The 22446-nt window shown below is 39.5% G+C and overlaps 1 protein-coding gene across 1 annotated transcript in view; it reads right to left on the bottom strand.

Moving 5' to 3' along the window:
* LOC137654556 (regulator of nonsense transcripts 1-like) overlaps positions 1-22446 on the bottom strand; it is a 61300-nt gene that overhangs the window by 16336 nt on the left and 22518 nt on the right. Inside the window, 14 exon segments of the mRNA XM_068388285.1 lie at positions 1601-1827; positions 4683-4814; positions 4817-4916; positions 5231-5365; positions 6570-6672; positions 6790-6878; positions 7188-7382; positions 14447-14612; positions 14755-14962; positions 16762-16934; positions 17682-17894; positions 18188-18360; positions 18489-18638; positions 18862-18969. Of these exon segments, the coding sequence (XP_068244386.1) occupies positions 1601-1827; positions 4683-4814; positions 4817-4916; positions 5231-5365; positions 6570-6672; positions 6790-6878; positions 7188-7382; positions 14447-14612; positions 14755-14962; positions 16762-16934; positions 17682-17894; positions 18188-18360; positions 18489-18638; positions 18862-18969 (2172 nt within the window).

A 22446-nucleotide genomic window follows, 5' to 3' on the forward strand; every position in this document is an offset into this window, starting at 1 on the left:
CATAAAAAATTAACGGTCAAAATTAGAGCACTAGGCATCATTGACGAGCCAGCTGAATGAATCGAAAATGGACTGACAAACAGAAAATAGAGTTGTAATCAATGGAGAAGCTGCAGAGTGGGCAGCTGTTACAAGTGGAGTACTTCAGGGATCCATCCTTGGACCATTGCTATTTCTGATCTACATTAACAATTTAGATTTAGGATTAACTAGTAGAAAAGCCAAATTTGCCGACAATACTAAATTGGACATAAATGCTGTGAACTCGGAAGAAGTAGAAGCCTTAAGAGAGGATCTAATGAAGATAGGGGAATGGTCCAGAAAATGGCAAATGCCATTCAACTCTGCAAAATGTAAAGTCCTGCACATACGTTATAGTAACCCAGAATCAGGTTACACACTGCTCGGTAATGAAATAGAAAGTGTGGACTTAGGAGGAAAATCTTGGTATTATCAGCAAGGATTTGATGATCACCAAAGAGCATAAAAGCTGAAAAAAAGCACAGAAACCAATAGGCAACATAAAGAGACAATTCAAATACAGAAACAAAGACACTGTACTACAGCAAACTCAAAAGGATATAGATAGACTGAAAGTAGTACAAGCTAGGGTCACCAAACTAGTTCCAACACTAAGGCAATTTGGATATAGACGGAGGATGGAACGTTTGAACTTATTGATATACAAACTCTACAACTTAGGGGACAGTTAATAGGGGCATTCAAAATTTTTAAAGGAAAAACAAATGTAGATTACAATATCTTTTTGAACTTAGCACACATCGGTCCAGAGGTGCTGATACAAATTGGAATTGAAAAGATACACTATCCCTCAATGTGGGAACTTCTTTATATAAAAAATAGCAAATACGTGGAATAGACTTCCTACGGATGCAGTAAACAGTAGCACGGTAAATGAGTTCAAGAATAAGTTAGACAAGATCATAAGAAAACACTAAATGTTTAAACTAAATTGCCCAACCAAAGAGTAAATGTAGTCTCTGCGGATGGACTAAAAAGTCTTTCAGACATCTAAAATCCTTGTACCTGCTTGAGAAAAAAAAAAAAACGCACTCACTCTCACTGCACATGCGTATGTGCGTGTATAAGAGGAGTTAGCCGACACCTAGGATAATTTGCCGTCATCGGATAACTGCGTGCCGTCTTATAAATCGTGACAATAGTTGAACGATTTACTTGATATGAACACGGAATGTTTGCCACCTTCTCACCATTATCTAGTTTCTTGATAATGGCTACTTTCATTTCCATTGAAATGGCTTGCCATTTCTTTAAACTAATACCACTATCATCACTAATATTCAACCATAGTTGAAGTTACTGGCACTTACGGAAATGACGAAAAAAAAAAACGGCGGAGGAAATACACAGAAACAGCTACAATGATCACAATAGCAAAAACCATTGATTTTAAATAGAGTGGCATTGGAAGTGGCGCTAATTACAAAATTATGAATCCATGGAGTTTGAACACATTTATCACTTGCGATAATTTGTGTTCGTAAATATGAAACAGCAAATCTTATGTTCGTACCTTAAGGACTGTCTATATATAAGAAACTATTTTTTGACAACTTACCAAATAAGCTCTCTGTCCTTCATATGGTGTGATAACTCCAATCTGCTCTGGCTTCACACCACAATTGAGAAAACGGGTAACCAACTTCTCTACGCTAGAGGCTTCAGTACGATTCAAGTATGAAGTGCCTGAACCTGCTATTTCTTCTTGACCAGAGGTGACATAGAAGAACTGAGGCTTGTCTGCCTGAGGCCAAGGGAAACTTACACCTTTCATGGTACGATCAGCTGAAATGGGAAAAAGGAAGCTGTTAGATTCAAAATTTTGTGTTAAAAGCATTAATCAGATCTTCACTTTGTCTTCATTGTAATTTCCACCAAATTTCCCATATCTTTTGATTTATTGGTCCTTTCTACAAATATTTCATTTCTGCAAATTTAAGATCACCTTTTCTGACAAAATGCTGTCCACACAGTTATCATTCTAATTGTAATTTTCAGTATTTTGGGATCACTCCTCAAATCTTCCAGTTTTTCTAAAGCACTATTGTCAAACCTTGATTAAATAGTGCTAAGTTTAGCTGGTTATAATTAATTCCCTCTTACTGGTAAATTACAATACAGTAATTGATTGTGACAAGAAATCGAATCTTTCACTTCCTAGGCCTGTTTTCCAATAAAATACCTAGTCCCATCTCAATTCACAATCAGTTCATACTTTTTAGTCCATAAAAATGCCTTAATCTAACTTTTGGTTAGTTATCGAAATAATAATTTACCTTGTCCTTTACTTGGTGTTCATATACATCTATTGACATAAATACGAGCCGTCACGTTAGTTCTTGGCTGACATTATTGACGAATGTGCGGTCTTTATGAAGCACAAGGCAGATTTTTTTTTGTATGTGTATATGAAAACATGATTTAACCTACTAATTGACGACCCATATTCTAGTTTTCATTCAGACAAAGTTTGTAAGTTCCACTAGTAACCTCTTGTCTTTGGCCAAGAAAGCACCTGAACATAGTCTGTCGTCTACATGTTACATCGTTCAGATATTGATAAACAAAATATCAAATATTTACACTGTTTACTTAATAAAATAAAATAGGATGTAATCTGGCTGTTTGAAAGAAGCATTTTCCTCAGATATGAACCACATATTTCATGATTTTTGGTGTGTTTGAGCACAAGAATACTTTATGCTTATTGTAAATATCTGGTTTTGGGATTACAAAATTATAAATCTAACACTTGGATATAATAATAAATAAAATTTCTTGTTTTATCAATTTTGTCTTTTTGGTTACTTTTTAGTGTAAAGGTTATGCTATTGGTAGATACTTTCAGCATCTTAAAGGTTCAGGCATAGGTTTACCTTTGTCCGAATGTTACTTTTACTTCTGTCATTTTTTCTATCTATGGGAGGTAAATCAGTTGTTGTTTGCGGATGATACTGTACTGATTGCAGACGCGGAAGAGAAGCTTGGCCGATTAGTGACAGAATTTGGAAGGGTGTGTGAGAGAAGGAAGTTGAGAGTTAATGTGGGTAAGAGTAAGGTTATGAGATGTACAAGAAGAGAAGGTGGTGCGAGGTTGAATGTTAAGAAGAGAAGGTGGTGCGAGGTTGAATGTTAAGAAGAGAAGGTGGTGCGAGGTTGAATGTCATGTTGAATGGAGAGTTACTTGAGGAGGTGGATCAGTTTAAATACTTAAGGTCTGTTGTTGCAGCAAATGGTGGAGTGGAAGCAGATGTAAGGCAGTGAGTGAATGAAGGGTGCAAAGTGTTGGGGGCAGTTAAGGGAGTAGTAAAAAATAGAGGGTGGGGCATGAATGTAAAGAGAGTTCTGTATGAGAAAGTGATTGTACCAACTTTGATGTATGGATCGGAGTTGTGGGGAATGAAAGTAACGGAGAGAAAGATATTGAATGTGTTTGAGATGAAGTGTCTAAGGAGTATGGCTGGTGTATCTCGAGTAGATAGGTTTAGGAACGATGTAGTGAGGGTGAGAACAGGTGTAAGAAATGAGTTAGCAGCTAGAGTGGATATGAATGTGTTTAGGTGGTTTGGCCATGTTGAGAGAATGGAAAATGGCTGTCTGCTAAAGAAGGTGATGAATGCAAGAGTTGATGGGAGAAGTACAAGAGGAAGACCAAGGTTTGGATGGATGGATGGAGTGAAGAAAGCTCTGGGTGATAGGAGGATAGATGTGAGAGGCAAAAGAGCGTGCTAGAAATAGGAATGAATGGCGAGCGATTGTGACGCAATTCCAATAGGCCCTGCTGCTTCCTCTGGTGCCTGGGATGACCGCGGAGGTAGCAGCAGTAGGGGATTCAGCGTTATGAAGCTTCATCTGTGGTGGATAACGGGGGAGGGTGGGCTGTGGCACCCTAGCAGTACCAGCCGAACTCGGTTGAGTCCCTTGTCAGGCTGGGAGCAACGTAGAGAGAGGAGAGGTCCCCTTTTTTATTTCATTTGTTTGATGTTGGGTATCCCCCAAAATTGGGGGAAGTGCCTTGGTATATGTATGTATTTGTATACTCCTCTTTTAGCCCAAAATTTTATTCTATTTTTGGGGGGCAACTGCTATGGAATCAAGTAGTCCTCTGGCTTGTTTCATTAGACTCAGCACTCCTGAACACTACAGTACTAATGATAGAGCTGGTTACTTAGTGCCAAGTAAAAAGCTGCCAATGCAGTAAGGGACCAAGTTGTCATATACTTTAGAGGTCTGGCTTTCAGATAACTAACAGACCAAATATTATGGGAAACACTTGAACACTATAGATATCAAACAATCAAAAGATATGCCAATACATTGTAGCCTAATTTAAACTCCTCTTTACATTATTTCTTCACTTATAATGTATTATATAACTACTGTACCACATTATCACTGTACTTTTCTTATAATATCTTAAAGTCTTAATTTGCTAAGTTTAGTTCTATTTCTCTTTTTAAAAGTAATTACTTTTTATGATGGTTTTGTATAGAAAATAGTTCCAAAAAGCCAAGTCCTAACCAGATAGTAACACTGGTAACATTCTCATATTTGCATGCATGCATGTATGATTTGTGATGATTGATTTTCCCTTCGTTTTATATTTATGACCTTCTCATACTGAAAACAATGTAACATACCGTCAACTACTCCATTTTGTAGAGATCCTTCATAGAAGAAATTTGACGGGAATTGTGCGAGCTGGGGATGCATGCGATATTGGACGGTGAGACGGAATGGCCGGATACCCAATACAACCAAACGTTCAAAAGAGACTGAGAAAGACCTGCTCGAGATGCTTTTTTGCACATAACAACTGGTCCCAACTGGCAATGATCACCCACTAAGATTACCTGCTTAGCCCCTAAAACAACCTGGAATGAAAAATATCTGGTAAGTTAAAATATTCTTCCAATGGCAATAAACTGCCAGTCTAATTTGTTATATCATGTTATACTCAAAGAACTAAAATTGTACATTAATAAACCAGAAAACAAAATACTATATGATGCACCAATGCTTAATTCACAAAGTATAATTTACTAATCAACTACACAACACTGTACTGATCTTCTCTTTATTCAGTCTGCATAAGAAAAATACTGAACTCTTTAATCAAATCTTAGATGATGAATGAAGTCTATATATGACTGATGGGTTTGGGGTGGAATAAATCAATATTACTTACAGGGACCATGCACTCAGGTTCCGTGGCTTGCATTGACTCATCTATTAGGATGGAATGGAATTTCAAACGAGCCAGACGAGGATCACCAGCACCAACACAAGTGCAGCATATCACATCTGCAGCCTCTAACAATGTCTGAAAATGCAATATACACAACTGTAAATAAAATTCAAACAAGGCAGGCAGGGATCACAATTGCAGCAGATAACATCTATAGCCTCTTACAATGTCTGAAAATGCAATATACACAGTATATACCACAGATTTGTGTATGAGACAACCTTTAGATGAGGAGTAAAAATTATAGTAATTTTAATGAAACAACCTCATATCTGTAGTGTGATACAACAGTTAAATTACAAAACCATCTCCCGACTGGCTGTCTACTGCAACAACTATCTTATCAAATATTGGTTATATATATATAGTGATGTTAGCCGTATGTTTTATCTTTTTACTTTCTGTACCCTTAGAAATTCAAAGATGACATAAAGCGTATTGTATATTTTTTTTCCTTCACACATCAATTAAAAGGGAATCCACTGTCTTGTTTAAGTTTTATTAAACAATGAACAAATGCATTTACACATCTAAGTAAGAGCTAATGATACCAACAGCTTTTACAAATTATATGAACTGTGCTACTCAATAACAATTATAATTCTGCAATATTTACACAGACAGACAGACAGACAGACAGACAGACAGACAGACAGACAGACAGACAGACAGACAGACAGACAGACAGACAGACAGACAGACAGACAGACAGACAGACAGACAGACAGACAGACAGACAGACAGACAGACAGACAGACAGACAGACAGACAGACAGACAGACAGACAGACAGACAGACAGACAGACAGACAGACAGACAGACAGACAGACAGACAGACAGACAGACAGACAGACAGACAGACAGACAGACAGACAGACAGACAGACAGACAGACAGACAGACAGACAGACAGACAGACAGACAGACAGACAGACAGACAGACAGACAGACAGACAGACAGACAGACAGACAGACAGACAGACAGACAGACAGACAGACAGACAGACAGACAGACAGACAGACAGACAGACAGACAGACAGACAGACAGACAGACAGACAGACAGACAGACAGACAGACAGACAGACAGACAGACAGACAGACAGACAGACAGACAGACAGACAGACAGACAGACAGACAGACAGACAGACAGACAGACAGACAGACAGACAGACAGACAGACAGACAGACAGACAGACAGACAGACAGAGAGAGAGAGAGAGAGAGAGAGAGAGAGAGAGAGAGAGAGGAGAGAGAGAGAGAGAGAGAGAGAGCCGTACCTTTTCTGCCTGCTTCTTTAGCATACGGAACCTTTTTTCATCCGCAGATGATAACTCGCCAGTTTCCTCTTTCAATTGCTGAAGCTTTTGTAGTTCTCCATTACTGAAAGCAAAGTATCATATAACTCGTCTTTAAATTACAACTATAATCTGTTTCAAGGTATTTCAGAATTCTAACCATGCAACCAATTAAAAAATTAATAGAAAATATATTACTAACTCTTCCAGGTTGCGGATCTGATTATGCAAGGCCAAAAATGATACAGGCGAGTCAATGGCCTCGCGCGATTTGGCACACAAGCGCACAACCTGTGAAAACAAAGAAATTTTGGTATGGGAAACTTATAAATCACATGCTGTGGAAACTATTCTATTAGGAAGATATTTAGTAATACCAAGAAAAACTATTCTATTATTAAGATATTTAGTAATACCAAGAAAATCGAGTATTACAACCTTGTTCTTTTCCCTACTTTATTCATGACTAGTAGCTACCTTCCACATGTATTTATTTCTTCCTTAAAAAATAAAAAATTATTTGACAAATTACAAAGCTCAAGGTTGAAACTATTGCCTGCTAAGTCTATAAATAGTACTAAAAACAAAATGTTTTCCAACCTTGAGTCCAGTTTTGTGTATTTTTTCTGTGAGCTGATCAACGGCAGTGTTGGATGGGGCACATACAAGAACTGTGCCACCAGTTTGTTTGACCAGCTGATACACAATAGTGGCTGATGTAACAGTCTTGCCAGTTCCTGGTGGACCTTGAATCAATGACAAGGGACGTTGCAGGGCATGCTTCAGGGCGTATTGCTGAAAATTTGAAAGAAAGTATTTATTAAGAATACTATGTACAAATGCAGTTATCACAAATGATACAACCCCAACAACCTAACAAGGCCAAGAAGCAGATTTTACAAGCATGAAAACAGCTGTCTTACTAACATCATGAAAAATTGTACCATAACTAAAAAAGTGACACAGGCATTAACTGTGTTCCATATGACAAGTGTAAAAACTTTGGATAATAAAAATGAAACTAGAGAGGTATAGGTGCCATACTATTTATAAAAATGTATCTAGGGCTATTGGATAATGCTAAAGTACAGGCATGTTAACTGGCTAGTGACAGCACTGTGTACTTTTATTATTGATTACAGGTGAAGAAAACCACAGTATTTTTATTTTCAATTAGAGCAAATTAGTGTATATATATCAATGATTTATCAAATATAAAATTAAAAAATATTAATGGTTAAAGCTTAGCTATTTTGGATGTTGTACCATGAAATTAAATGAAACCATCTTATACTTGAACAATAAAATCAGGACTTGCAACCACATAACATCTCCCAAATTAATAATAATACAAGAAATTTTGTAATCCCAGACTGAAAGGTTGGCAAGCTCGAAAAGCTCCCAAAACCAAGCTGCAACTTCTCAGTTGACAACCCAGTTGACAATCGTGACATACAGCAAGGCTGCAGAAGTGTGGTATTTATGTCATAAGACACTTTCTTAAAGAAACTATCAAGAGAAAGTTGCTTGGTACGGCTTTTCAGAATTTTTCTGAAATGGGTTAAGCAGACATCACTGAATTGCGAAACTACATGGCAAACCTATAGTTTCTGTGGGTGATACTCATCAATGAAGTCAATCACGTGTTGATGATGTGCTAACATCTCTTTTATTGCAGCCGAACTTAAGATGTGCCGTACCTCCTCGATCTCCTCCGACTCACTCAACAGCGCTTGGAACTCAACATTCTGCATGGCAGGCAGCTCCTCGACGAGTTCGGTGATGTCATCTTTATCGACCTTCAGACCCATGGACTTGACAAGGGATACAATCTCTTCTACGTCTTCCTCTACGGCAAGCACAGGTTCAGGTTCGGGCCAAAACCTTCAAAATCTCGAAGAGAAACAGCATCACGCCAAAGCTTCTTCCAAGCTGAATTCAGTGTCCGTTGAGTTACTCCCTCCCAAGCCTGTTCTATGATCTTCAAGCAGTGCACGATATTGAAATGGCTGCTCCAAAATTCATGCAAACTTATGTTGGTGCTTTGCGTGACATTAAAGCACTGCATAAATCAGTACTAGGTGTAGAGCTTCTTAAAATTAGAGATGACTTGTTGGTCCATGGGGTGGAGGATAGGGGGTGGTGTTCGGTGGATGATACAGCACTCTGATAAACTTGAACTGGTCGATGATATCATCTTCGAGTCCTGGGGGGTGAGCAGGAGCATTAGCCAAGCAAAGCAAGCACTTTAAAAGCAAATTCCTCTCCTGAAGGTACTTCTTGACAGCAGGGCAGAAAACTTGGTTTACCCATTCAACAAAGAAGTGCCTAGTAACCAAAGCCTTAGAATTAACATGTCAGAAAACATGCAGCATGTCCTTATTGACTATGTGCCTTAAATGCCCTAGGGTTTTCGGAAGGATAAACCAATAGCGGTTTGATTTTGCAGTCCCCACTGGCGTTGGCACATATAGAAAGAGTCAACCGATCCTTCATAGGCTTTGTCCAGGCATTTTCTTCTCTTCGACGGTGATGAATGTTCAACTAGGCATCTTTTTCCAAAACAGACAGGTTTTATCACGACTGAAAACTTGCTGCTCTACGTAGCCTTCATCCTCCACGATCTTTTCGAACTTCTTAACAATATCGTTGGCAGCCTTGGTGTCCGAACTTGAAGCCTCTCCGTGCTGAACAACTGAATGAATCGCGGTCCGTCTCTTAAATTTCTCGAACCAACCACGAGACGCCTTGAATTCCTCCATCATAGGATCGGTTGAACTCTCCCCCGCGTCACCTCCCTAGCCCGCCACCTTCTAGTCACAATAGATAGCGCTGGCGTTCTCGCAAATGATCGTTTCACTGATCATATCCCAACAATCTCTTTGTCCTTTACCCATATCAACAAAAGGCGTTCCATCTCTTCCAGGGTAGCACTGTGCAGCAATCCTAAGGAGAACAAGAATGTAGCACTGTTTGGCAATCCTAACCAAAATGGGTACTAGGACAGTATGTGAAGAACCAAAACTTTTAAAATATTTCATAGATCTAACGATGTGGATTATCGTTACTGCCACGACAGAGGCATTACTGTATTGCAAAGGATTTTAAGAAAACGCAGCCCTGTGCGACAATCCTAACCAAGATCATGCCGTGAAAGTATGGGAACATACTTAAAAATATTTTGTGGATCTAAAAGCGTGGATTACATTTACTGCTAAAACAGAAGCCTGACTTTACTGCAATAGATTTACTAATCTCATGTTTCATAATTAACATTTTACATATAAAGGTGAGCTCAGTGAAGATCTTTATCCCATAATTCATTATAAACATTATATAAACATTTTGTTGATGCTTATCTATATCTAGTTTTCTTTAAGCCTTTCAATTTTTTTTGCATATGTAATGCAAAAACCTCCAATACTGTATCTGGATTTGGCAAGGATCCAATTACAGGTTCTTTTATTCTTTCCCAAACCAAATGTAATTTATGGAAAAAGCTTAGGGAATAATAATTGTATGATGTCAAACTTAATACAAGTATATTTTGCATTTTCCGAGAAATACAATCCCTGAAATAGAAAAAAAAAAAGCATCTGCTCCTACGCCTATTGATGCAAAGGGCCTCAGATTCCGCCAGTCTTATCAATCTTGAGGTCTTAATTCAATACTTCTCCATTCATCATCTCTTACTTCAGACTTCACAGTCCTCAGCCATGTAGGCCTTGGTCTTCCAACTCTCCTAGTGCCTTGTGGAGTTCAGTTAAAAGTTTGGTGAACCAATCTCTCGAGTGCAAAGAGCATGTCCAAACCATCTCCATCTATGCCTCATCATGATTTCATCCATATACAGCACTCAAATAATCTCTTAAATTTTTATTTCTAATCCTACCCTGCAATTCAACTCCCAATATCCTCCTGAGGCCTTTGTTCTCAAATCTAATAAATCTATTGGAGATGTTTCAATGTCATACCATGACTCATGTCCAAATAGTAACACCAATCTCACTAACCTGATATATAGTCTGATCTTTTCATGAAAATTTAGGTACTGTAATTTGATTTCCAAATTTTACTTGACCTAGCCATCGTCTGATTTGCTTTTTTCAATCTTTCACCAAATTCTAATTCTAAAGAACACGTATTGGAGATCATAGTTCCTAAATACTTGAATGATTCTACCTCATTAATCCTTCCTCCTTCTAATGACATTCCATCTTCCACTGCATACTCAGTTCTCATCATCTCTGTCTTTCTTATATTTATCTTGAGCTCAACCTCATGTGATATTTCATGCTTTCTGGAAAAGTAAGCATTGCAAATCCTGTGGTGTTCTGCTAACAAGGACAGCATCATCTGCATACTCTAGGTCTGCTAATTTCCTATCACCAATCCATCTCCGACTGTTCTACACATTATAAAATCCATGAGAAGGATAACCATCATAGGTGACAAGTTGACAACATATTCCCTTAGAGTACTCTGCTGTTCACAGGAAATTCATTTGATAGACTTCATTAACATTAACTTTGCACTTGCTATGCTCATGAACAAAATCAAATTTACATATTTAAGAGAAATTCCATAATAACGCAGGACTCTCCACAAAATTGGACGGTACACGCTATCAAAGGCTTTTTCATAGTCCATAAATGCCATCAAAAGTGGATTTCTATAAACTATGCATTGGTGTACATGTCTCAAAATGAAAATTTGGTCAGTGCATCTTCTACCTTTCCAAAATCCTGCCCAAGTCGAGATTTCATTAACAATTCTATGAGCAATTCTTACACCATAGCAACTTCTGAATTCATAGCTTTGTGGCCTCGGCTGCTTTACTGTTTAAATATTCTCTCCAGTCATTCCTGGCTTTTCTTTTGACCTCACTATCAATACTGGAATACTTAGCATGCTCTACCTTGTAATTTTCACTACTTCCTCAAAACTTCAAACAACCCATTTCTGTCTTTTTCTCCCTTTTATAGTATCCCAAGTATCATTTGAGATCCATGGCTTTCTCCTCGTAACTGCGTGTCCCAAGACTTCACTAATAACCGACTGATGTATAATCTTAATGTCACACCATTCTTCATTAATAAGCTTTCAGAAGATGAGCACAGATATATGGTCGTGTTACAAGAAGCGTTAGAGCAGACGCTTGTAGCAGTGTGGTCTCTCTCTTGCGGCGGACGTCACGCAGACACACACTAATTCTGGTCTCTCCCTCACGCAGTCACAGACGCCAGTCTGGTCGTATGTTGGACGCTGACAGTCAAGTTGATCCTTTCAACAAGTAGTCCCTTCTTCGCGGTCTGTGGGACACGAGACTACCACTCATGCGGATGCATGCTACATGCGGACAACTCTCGGCAAACAGGTCAATCTGAAATCCTAAGCAACCTACATGCATGTGTCAGCCTGGGCATATGGTGGATAAGGTCAGTCAGGGTTTTCCCACGTTGGGATAAACTAACAGTTGCTTCTTGGTGCTACTGACCGGACGCGATGCTGTCGCCTCCTCGCAGCAAGCTGTAGATTTACAATAGGTGGGATGCTCAAAGCTGTATCCACACGTCAAGGTGAACGCACACAGCACGCTGACACCTTACGGCAATGCAAGTACATGCGACATTATGGTCGCATGCTTGACACATACAGTCAAGTCTTTTTCTTGCAACAGTATGGACAGACTGTTGTTTCTCCTTCGCGTTTCTCTGGCCACGTAGCTAACGCTCCCTCGCGTCAAGTTTTGAGCTTTAAGTATGTTAAACTCTCGCTGGTTACACGCGATCAGGTCTTAGCGCACAGCATGAGGTTCACTTTGTTGATGCTTCTTTTCAACAAGCCTAGCTTAATATCGGTTTCTTGCAACCGATCTGGACGTGTTTCGGGAGGTGGTCTAGATCTTGACTCTCTCTCATGACATGTTGAGCATATGCAGCATGCTGGAACCATATTGGACTCATGCTAAGACCATGCTGGATACATGCTGGGAGCATGTCATTAGTCCGTTTCCCCGTGTCAGGGTCACGAACGCTTTATTTCAAATCATCAAGCTTTAGGTCTAGCTGTCTCCATTATTTCAGAAAACCCCTAAGATGGAGGGTTGTTCAAAGGAGACTGCTGAGGCTATCGCTTGTAGAAAGGACCTTTGACTTGAGGTTTTGCTACCCAAATGGAAGATTTCATGGACTGGTGTAGAGCTAAAGCAGTCTCTTCAATTAGTAGCACTAGAACACAAGTGGCCTATTTCTTCTTAGACCTTAGAAGAAAACACATTGATTCCTCCTCGACCATCATGGGGTATAGGAGTATGCGGGCAGCTGTCTTCAGACGCAGAAGATTGGATCTATCAAGTAAAGACCTTATAGATCTTCTCAGTTTATTTGAAATGACTTAGAAGCGTCAGCAAGATTCGCCAGCCCGGAATTTAGAGGTTGTTTCTGGAATTCTGCGGTAGAGACAGATTTGAGCCATTACACTTGGTTTCCTTTTATGAGTGTCTGACAATAGTTGAGAGTCAGTGAAGTTCACTCTTTAAGCAAGAACATGGACTTCAGAATGGATAAGACATAGGCGCCTTACAACCTGGATTCTTGGTTATTATCAAATGTCTTTCTCACCCATGGCCTAAATCTTTCGAGATCTCTATCCTCTCGAATATGGTTTATGAAGGACTGAGGAGAGTTTTTTGCCTGGTTAAAACGAAGTTTTATCAGGACGGGACCATAGGAATTAAGTGTCTATTCAAGGCTCTTTGGTGCACGGTAAAGAAACCTGCGCTGTCTATGTCTAAAACGCTCTATCATCTCGTATAGACTTTTATTACAAGTGTTCTTTCATACCGTTGTGTGACAGATCTTAAGCTGTCGAAACAGTCAAGACTTATGAAGTTAGAACTGTGGGAGCTTCTGTAACTTTTAAACTAAACTATTCTCTGCAAAGCATCGTGTATACAGCCTTGTGAAAGGGTAATCCTGTATTCGCCTTGCATTACTTATACCGTATCCAGTCTCTTTGTGAGGACGGCTACGTTTTGGGATCACTCGTAACAACAAGTGCAGTAGCAGGTGAAACATCCACCACCACATTTCCCTAAATTCCTAGTACCCCTGTTCTTCTCTAGGAACTTTTATATATGTTTTTTATGATTGTGCGTGAATATTGGTCGGCAATCTTCCGCAATCTTTGATCTAGTCAGGTGGTCATTTTGTTCCTAGAGAGCGCCCGGAACAAGGGTATTAGTTGAGGTCCTGTCATGTTATAGGTTATTGAACCGTTTGACAGCTCCTAGAGATCATCAGCCACCTGGGTGGACCGCTGGATCTCCTAAGGATAGCAGACAAAATGAGGCAGAGCATTGCAGTCAGCTTCCTTATCAGGTGAGAACCTGATAAGTTATTTATGTAATGCTTAAGTGAATTTCCAAATATGTAGCTGTCTCTGACCCGCCACCAAGGGGTGTCAATCAGCCATTCTTATATAACCAGGGGGTAAGTTTTATATTCAAAAATGATATTTTCATAATAAAATAAATTTTTGAATATACTTACCCGCTGATTATATAAGTTAAAAACCCACCCTCCTCCCTTCTATAGACCATGAGGCATGGAAAATCTGAGGCTTGTGGGTATAGTTCTACCTGTTGTACCGCGAGGGCGCTGGTGTACACCTGGCATATCTGCGATAGCTGCGCGAGATTTTGAAATTTCTGCCGTGGCGTCAGGAGACTTTAGCCATTCTTATATAACCAGCGGGTAAGTTTTATATTTAAAAATAATATCTGCTAAGTGCTTCCCCATTCAGTCAACAGTTCACTAGACCAAAGATGTACCTTATAAATATACATATTACAGTACCTGAGAATTATTCAATGTAGGGAGGTTAGGGGATGATAGTTGCTTTGGAAGGTGAATATGACGAAAGATTAACTCATCAACCTCAACGTGACCCAAAAGACGATGATAGATGTAAGGCGAGACTGAAGAATCATCAACAGCAAACTTTCTCAAAGCTGCTTGCATTCTGTGTAAATCAAAGTATTATTTGAAGTTTACCAGAAACCATTCAAGATTTCTTTATATTAAATATAGCAAAATGTACAGAGAAGTAGATGCATTATGTAGATTAATAACATGTACAAAATATTTCAAGAGAATTATCTTACCGATCAAAACTTGTAGATTTCCATACAAAATCCACAACAAATTTATCCCGACAGTCAGTTGGCACACCAACGTTAGATTTCAACTCAATTCCAACCTCCTCCCCAAAATTATCAGGGATCTTGATCACATGCCCTACCCCAGACCAAGGTTTATGGAGGTCCCCAAGATAACGGAGACGCAGTTCATCTCCGTGCATCAGGCGCATATCTATCAAAAGAAAAAAAAAGGGGGGGATCAAAATTAACATACTAAAACAATAGAAAATTTTGGAAATTCTTAACTTTATAACCAGAGTAATGGGAATAAAGTACTATTATGTCAAATTTAAAGGATTTGAAATTTTCCTGCTACAAAAACCTGTGTCCTTTTACTTATGAGTATCATCCCAGGGAAGCTTTAATAGTCATTGAATCATTAGTGAAAAGGTAGTTAGGGAATGAAAATCAGATGACAGGAACCCACCAACCAGAAGTGAAACATTTATGAAAATACTAGTGTCTATATTATTACTATTTGCCAAACTACAACCGTGGTTGGAAAAGCAGGATGCTATAAGCCCAAGGGCTCTAACATGGAAAATAGCCCAGTGAGGAAAGGAAACAAGGAAAAATTAAATATTTTACGAGCAGTAACAACATTAAAATAAATATTTCCTATAAAAAGTTTAACAAAACAAGAGAAAGAGAAATTAGATAGAATTGTGTGCCCAAGTGTACCCTGAAGCACGAGAACACTAACCAAAGACAGTGGAAGACCATAGTACAGAGGCTATGGCAATATCTAAGACTAGAGAACAATGGTCAAGAGGAAGAAAAATAGGTCCTTAGGTATTAATGTGGAGCATTCTTACACTCCAACACCAATAAAAGTTCCTAAGTATTCTACCTCTTCTTACCAAACCTTTGCCAATGTATAGGACACTACGATCTACACTCCAACACCTTACCTTCTACACCAAGAGACCTTTGCATTTGATGTCATCCACTGCAAAGTCCAACATTAAAAACCAATAATGAAAAGGTAAAGATTCAAGAGGAAAGCAGAGAATCAAAATGCAGTAGCACCTACTAAAGAGAAAAGTGACTTGACCGTAAGCAAGTTTGAAGGTGGAACTCTCTTGGCCACTTCTTGTCTAACAATCTTGTTAACAATTCAATGCCAGTTCCAGCTGATGCAAAAAACTACATAATTTTTTTTTTTTACACTACTAAGATCATAAAGTGTTCCAAAATAAAAATAAAGTAAAAGAAAGCACAAACTTAATTTGATCCCATGGAAAAAATCAAACCCCTTGAACACCTTTGCTACAGGCTACATAAAATAAAGGAGGCCTACTTTCCAAGCGCATCTGGTTCGTATAGTGGTGGGTTACTGTTCAAATATACGGCAATAACCGATAGAAATAAAAAGAGAAAATTGTAACTTTAATTTATTTTAACTCATGTTAGTAAGATAAAATACCCTACATCGTAAGGATAGAAATATTTTATCATTATAGTGCAGTTCCCAGACATAACGTAGTTGGGTCATTTCCTTGGACTGGTGCTCAAACTAAAGAAAAATTCCACATTTTCCAAGGAAACTTATAGGCACATATACAATGTTTCTTATGGCCTGTAACAGGATATACTACCTATATCGTTGCCATTATGTAACTAGGAAATTATATAATTGGGATGTTGGCCAGAAGTGGGGGGGGGGAGAATTAATGATACATTCGCTTTTCGAAGAGGTGCAAAAACAGTAGTCAAGCAAGGACTAGCTATATTTTGCAGCGTACTCAAAGCTTTCAGCTGCACGGATTTCTGGTTACCTCAAGTCTCTTTCCACCTGGCCTCAAAAAAAATCTTTTAGCAACAAGTTACATATCTATAAAAAATTCCTGATGAAGCTATTTCACATTACCAAATATATCTACCTCTTCCTAATAGCTATTATTCAAGAATCAGTAAAGAACTTTAACTTTCATTTGGTACTAATCCTATCAAAATTGAGTTTAAACATACCTCCATCTGTTTTAGCAAGAGTAAAATAGGCACAAATTTTCTTGTTTAACCCAATGTCCCACCGAACTTCAATTTTGTCTTGAGTTTGCGATTCCTTCAATTTCTTGTCATAATCTGCTTCTAATTTTACAAGTGGTCCAAAAATATTCTGATACTGGAAACCATCTTCATATCTGTAAAATAAAAATAATTGAGATTTGAGTATTGAGCGTTTTACCATAATGCATTTAAAACTCAAATGTCCTAAAAATCATAACCCTCCCAAATTAAAAATTAATTCATAACACTAATAAACAAATAATGAAATTTCATCTTCATTTTCTTCCCCAGAAATGAACAAATAGTTCAGCAAGACCTCATATATTGATAAAAAATTTTGGGATCGAAGTATCTTTAATTCTTAAAAGACTTCACGACTCTCGGGTCTCCTTCCTTACGTATAAAAGTTAGCGCTAAATGTACATATTTGAATGGCAAGCACATATACCTAAAATATTCGATAAAGTATTTATAAGGGTGCAATTTAACAGAATTTAAGGTTTAAAGGAAGCTCATGAGGGGTAGAGGTAAGGGACAAGTCATTACGCTTGTCGCACGATGACCTAGAACGAACATACTGTATACAGTATTATATGATCAGCACTCGAGCACTGTTCCACTCCATCTAAGCTAGAACAGGGGTGGACTAAGCAATGATTGTTGAAGACTTGATAGGTAGACCTATTGGACATCATAGTTAAATAGAAAGCAAATTAGAGAACCTTTTTATATATACAATTTTACATATAAAACTTACAGAAATCAATACCCAATGTCTTTTAAAAAGAATTGGGCAGAACCTTTCTGGGGGTGAACTGTCAATTATCCAGCTGTACAACAAAGAAGGATATTACTTTCATTACAAGACTAATAATAGTTACCTAAGGCAAACCTGCTGTGGTTCTTCATCTACACCAGGTCGCTCCAGGTCATCAAAAGTTGCTGAAGCATTTTCTTTCCATAACTCTTCTAACTTGTTGATCTGCTGAGCTGTAATTTGTCTAGCACGCAGTTGTTCGGCTTCTGAAGGAACACGAACAAGCCACGGCAACAGAGCCCGATCACTAATCAGAGGTTTCCACTGCTCTGGATCCCTAAGGAAAGTACAACAAAAAATTAACAACGAACATTAGTTTAATACTAAAGACCAGAGATTCACGTTCATGCTCTCTCCTTGGGCTCACATGGCTCCCCCCAAAAATACTTGTTCTAAACAGATTAAAAATTGAAGCAAGAGCAAGCTGAACAAGTGGGGATGCTATGTAGGAAGAGTGAAAGGAACTGATAAAAAGTAATAGAAAATTATATTTACATACAAATCTATTAAGTTGAATAATCTCAATTACAAAATCTTTATCATACATTACGACATTATAAAAGAACCCACCAGTTCATGTCACGAAGAGAACTCTGTGCAGCACAAGGTTGGCGACACAAGAGGACCACCACAGATTCAGCTTTAGCTGGTATAAAGCCGAGCACAAACACATTTTTGACAGCACATGCATAGCACTCCAGAACAGTATCTCTAACCAGTCCATCCTTGTGAAGACTAACCTCCTACAAAGTAAAAGTATAAGAATCACTGTGAACAATCTTTCTCCTATAATTTACTCTAATAGTGATCAGTTATGCATGTACAAATATTTGACATGTAAAGTTAAAAAAAAAATAAATCATGAACTTACCTTATGCTTTGCTCGTACAAGATGATTTATGATGTGAGAACCAGAAGTATTTCCTCTTCCATTACAAAACCACTTATGGCAAACATTGCACATAACAACAGAGGCTGGATCATGAATGCCACAATAGCGACAAGCCCAGTCTGGTAATTCCTATTTACAAACACCAACAAAAAATCAGAACATGAAAATGCCATATAATTATCTACAATTTTGCCCAATTCATTACCATTTTGTGGCAAAACTTTATTTTTTTACTTAATGACATTATCAATATTTCAACAATAAGTATAGAATTATAGCTATTACTAGGAAGGAAACCTAGTGTTGCGGAGATAAAGTAACAAATTTCAATAGAAATTGTACTATACTGTACCTTGGCATAAAAAGCAGTCTCCTCATCTTCCTCTTCAAACTGTAGATCACCAAGTGCTTCTGTGACTTTTTCTACTTCTGCTTCAACAGCATCTCCATTTACTGTAACCTGCATTGAAGTGACCTTAATTAATATAAGATATATTTCCTTCACTAATGCATTTAGCAGCATACAATAAGGTCACAAAGTCTTAATAGAATGTTTTCAGAAAAAGTGATTAATGTAATGTGAAAGCTTGAAAAGTACAACATCCAGAAACAGCAAAGGCATTGATAGGCACGAAAGACTCAATTACTGTAAGAAAGAGGTTCCAAGTTGATTTAAGTCAGGGGAGGTATTGTCAACGAGTTTATCATTAACTTCAACCAATAAATGTTAACATATCAAAATTTATTTTAACTGATAAAATATTCAACCTTTTCACTACAGCATGAATTACCCCACAAAATTAAACCAAAGGAACGACTTTAGAAACATTTTGCAGGATGACACCGTAAACATTTTTCTTTCTATAAAAAAAGGTAGTGATGACAGCGTAAACATTTTTCTTTCTATAAAAAAAGGTGGCATAAGTAATAATTTAGAAGCATTATAAAAAAATGAAAATAAAAAAAACTGGAGCTATTTATACGGTATTACTTTCGGCAACGCTGAAAACAAGCCAAGACAATTTTAGTGAGGGATAACTACCCCCAATAGTGGAGCAGACCGGCTACCCCGCTCACTCACACTCGTCGGTTGAGTAACCACTTTTGCTTTCTGGCAGGACTTCTAGGGGGACAAGGTGGCGGGCCAATTTGTATAAATAGCTTCAGGTTTGTATGTTAGGAAAAAACAAATTGTTTCCAAATTTGTTATTTATTCCAACACAGATACAAACCTTCTGCTATTTATAAGGTGACTTACTCTTAGGAAGGAGGAAGTCCCACCAACTGACCTTGGTTATGACCGGGGATTCTCTCCAATTGATTTTTTATCTAATTAGTAGGAACCCTACCCTTGCTAAAATCAAAGTAGTTACAAGGTAACACTACGATAGCGGCCTGTCGAAGCTTGTGTGAGAGACTAGTGTCTTGTCTTTACGTAGTAACTCGAAGATAAGTATGAGTTCCAAGACATATCCAATACCCTCCCTCAATAGGTATTGGTGATGTAACAAAGTATTTGTTAATACTTAGGATGCACAAGGGAAATGAATCTTACCTGCAGAGGGGCGAGGTCAGCTATGCTACGGTCTTGCGGAGCTGTTTCCCCAGGGGAGGAGAAGGTGAAAGAAAGAAGGGAGACAGACATTCTTTTCATTCACCCCAGACTAATCCGGGTAACCTCAGCCCTCAACCCTCTGCTACTTGTCCACCAAGGAGCTTGAGGCATTAGATCACTTGTTGTGCAGCCACCACAGGACCAATGGAAAAGGTTTCCATGCTCCTGTGGGTTACATCTTTCAGGTAGTGGGCTGAGAAGTTCGTTTGGCGCTTCCACACGCCCGCTTGCATTACCTGTGTCACAGAAAAATTTTTCTTGAACGCCAGAGACGTTGCAATGCCTCCGACGTCATGAGCTCTGGGTCGGTTAGACAGAGGATGGTCTGGATTGTGAGCGTATTCGATTACCTTCCTTATCCAAGAGGAAATTGTATTCTTCGTAACCCTCCTCTAGAGGTTCCCCGTGCTAACAAAAAGTGCTTGTACTGTACACGGGGGCGAGCTTTTGTTGTTCTTTTTAAGTAACACCTCAGACTCCTTACTGGACAAAGTAACAGTTGGTCTAGATTTTTGGTTACAGAACGAAGACACACTATCCAAAATGGGCCGAACCTGGAGTCCGGCACACACGGATTTAGAGTCTTAGAGACATCAGCAGATAGACCGTGAATTTCGCTGAGTTTCTAGGCCGAAGCCAGAGCGAGCAGGAACACAGTCTTCCAAGTGAGGTGGCGATTGGAGGCCTGGCGTAATGGTTCATAGGGGAAGCCCTTGAGGGACTTCAGGACCCGAACCATGTTCCAGGGGGGAGGTCTTAGCTCTGCCTGGGGACAAGTAAGCTCGTAACTACATATGAGCAAAGAAAGTTCCAACGAGGAGGAAATGTCGAGTCCTTTCAGTCTAAAGGCAAGACTCAAGGCTGAGCGGTAGCCTTTGACTGCAGAGACCGAGAGAAGCATTTCCTCCCGAAGACATACAAGAAACTCCGCTATAGTTAGAACAGAGGCATCCAACCATTCTTTTTGCAACCGGTTGCGAAAAGCCTCTCTGTATGAGGAGATGCTGGAGTTTCCAGGCTTTGTGGAAGAAGTTGGCATGGGGTTGTTTGAGGAGGTCGTGTTGTGGGGGAGCTGCCTTGGGATCTCCGTGAGGAGATGCAGAAGGTCTCGGGAACCATTCTGTGTGATGCCATAGCGGAGCTATGAGGGTCATTTGCAAGTTGTTGTTTGCTCGTACCTGGTTGAGGACTTTTCTCATCAGACAGAATGGGGGAAACGCGTAAGCGTCCAGGTTTATCCACCGTTGTTGGAAAGCATCTTGCCAAAGAGCTTGGGGGTCCGGGACTGGGGAGCAGTACACGGAAGCCTGAAATTCAGGGCCGTTGCGAACAGATCCACAGTCGGGGAACCCCACAAAGTCGGGACTTTGTTGGCTATCAGAGGATTCAAAGACCACTCGGTGCCAACTATTTGAGTTGCTCTGCTCAGCTTGCCCGGAATGAAGCGAGCTGATAAGAGTCGCCGAGTTGTCTTCTGCCCATCTGGTTATCTCTACTGTCAGATGGCACAAGTGCTGCGAAAAGGTACCGCCCTGTTTCCTCAGATAAGCTATTACTGTGGTGCTGTCGCTCATCAACACCGCGGAGTGCCCGCCAGGACCTGGTGGAACTCTTTGTGAGCCAGAAAGGCTGCCCTCATTTCTAAGAGATTTATGTGCTGGTACCTTTCTGATTCGGACCATTGGCCGGAGATATAATGGTGCAGCACGTGAGGCCCCCCCCCCCTTCTTTTGATGCATCCGAAAAAGAGCATCAATTCCCGGGGGAGAGACGAATAGATCGGCCCCTTTGCAGAGGTTTGGCTCTGCCAACCACAACCTGAGGTCCGACTGTTCCTCTAGTCCTATGCGGACTAGGTGATCCCGGGGATCAGTGTGCTGGTTCCACTGGGATTTCAGTCGCCACTGTAGGGATCTCATACTGAGGCGACTGTTGGGGACCAGTCGGGTCAGGGAAGAGAAATGGCCGAGAAGGCGAAGCCAATACTGCACCGGGAGCTCTTCCCGACTGAGGAAGACCTGTGCTATCTCCCTCAGTCTGTGATTCCATTCGTCTAATAGGAACGCTTTGTGCCTTAGGGTGTCTAATCGCATGCCTAAGTATACCAGTTCTTGAGAGGGAAGCAGATAAGACTTCTCGAGGTTTACCACGACCCCCAGATCCTGGCAAAACCTTAGAAGCTCGTCTCGGTGGCGGAGAAGGGCCGCTTCTGAGTCTGCCAGAAACAGCCAGTAGTCCAAATATCTTAGGAGATGGATGCCAACTCTGTGGGCCCAAGGTGACACTTGGGCGAATACTCTCGTGAAGACCTAGGGTGCTGTG

Source organism: Palaemon carinicauda, chromosome 15 (genome assembly GCF_036898095.1).
Source record: "Palaemon carinicauda isolate YSFRI2023 chromosome 15, ASM3689809v2, whole genome shotgun sequence".
Lineage (NCBI taxonomy): Eukaryota > Metazoa > Arthropoda > Malacostraca > Decapoda > Palaemonidae > Palaemon > Palaemon carinicauda.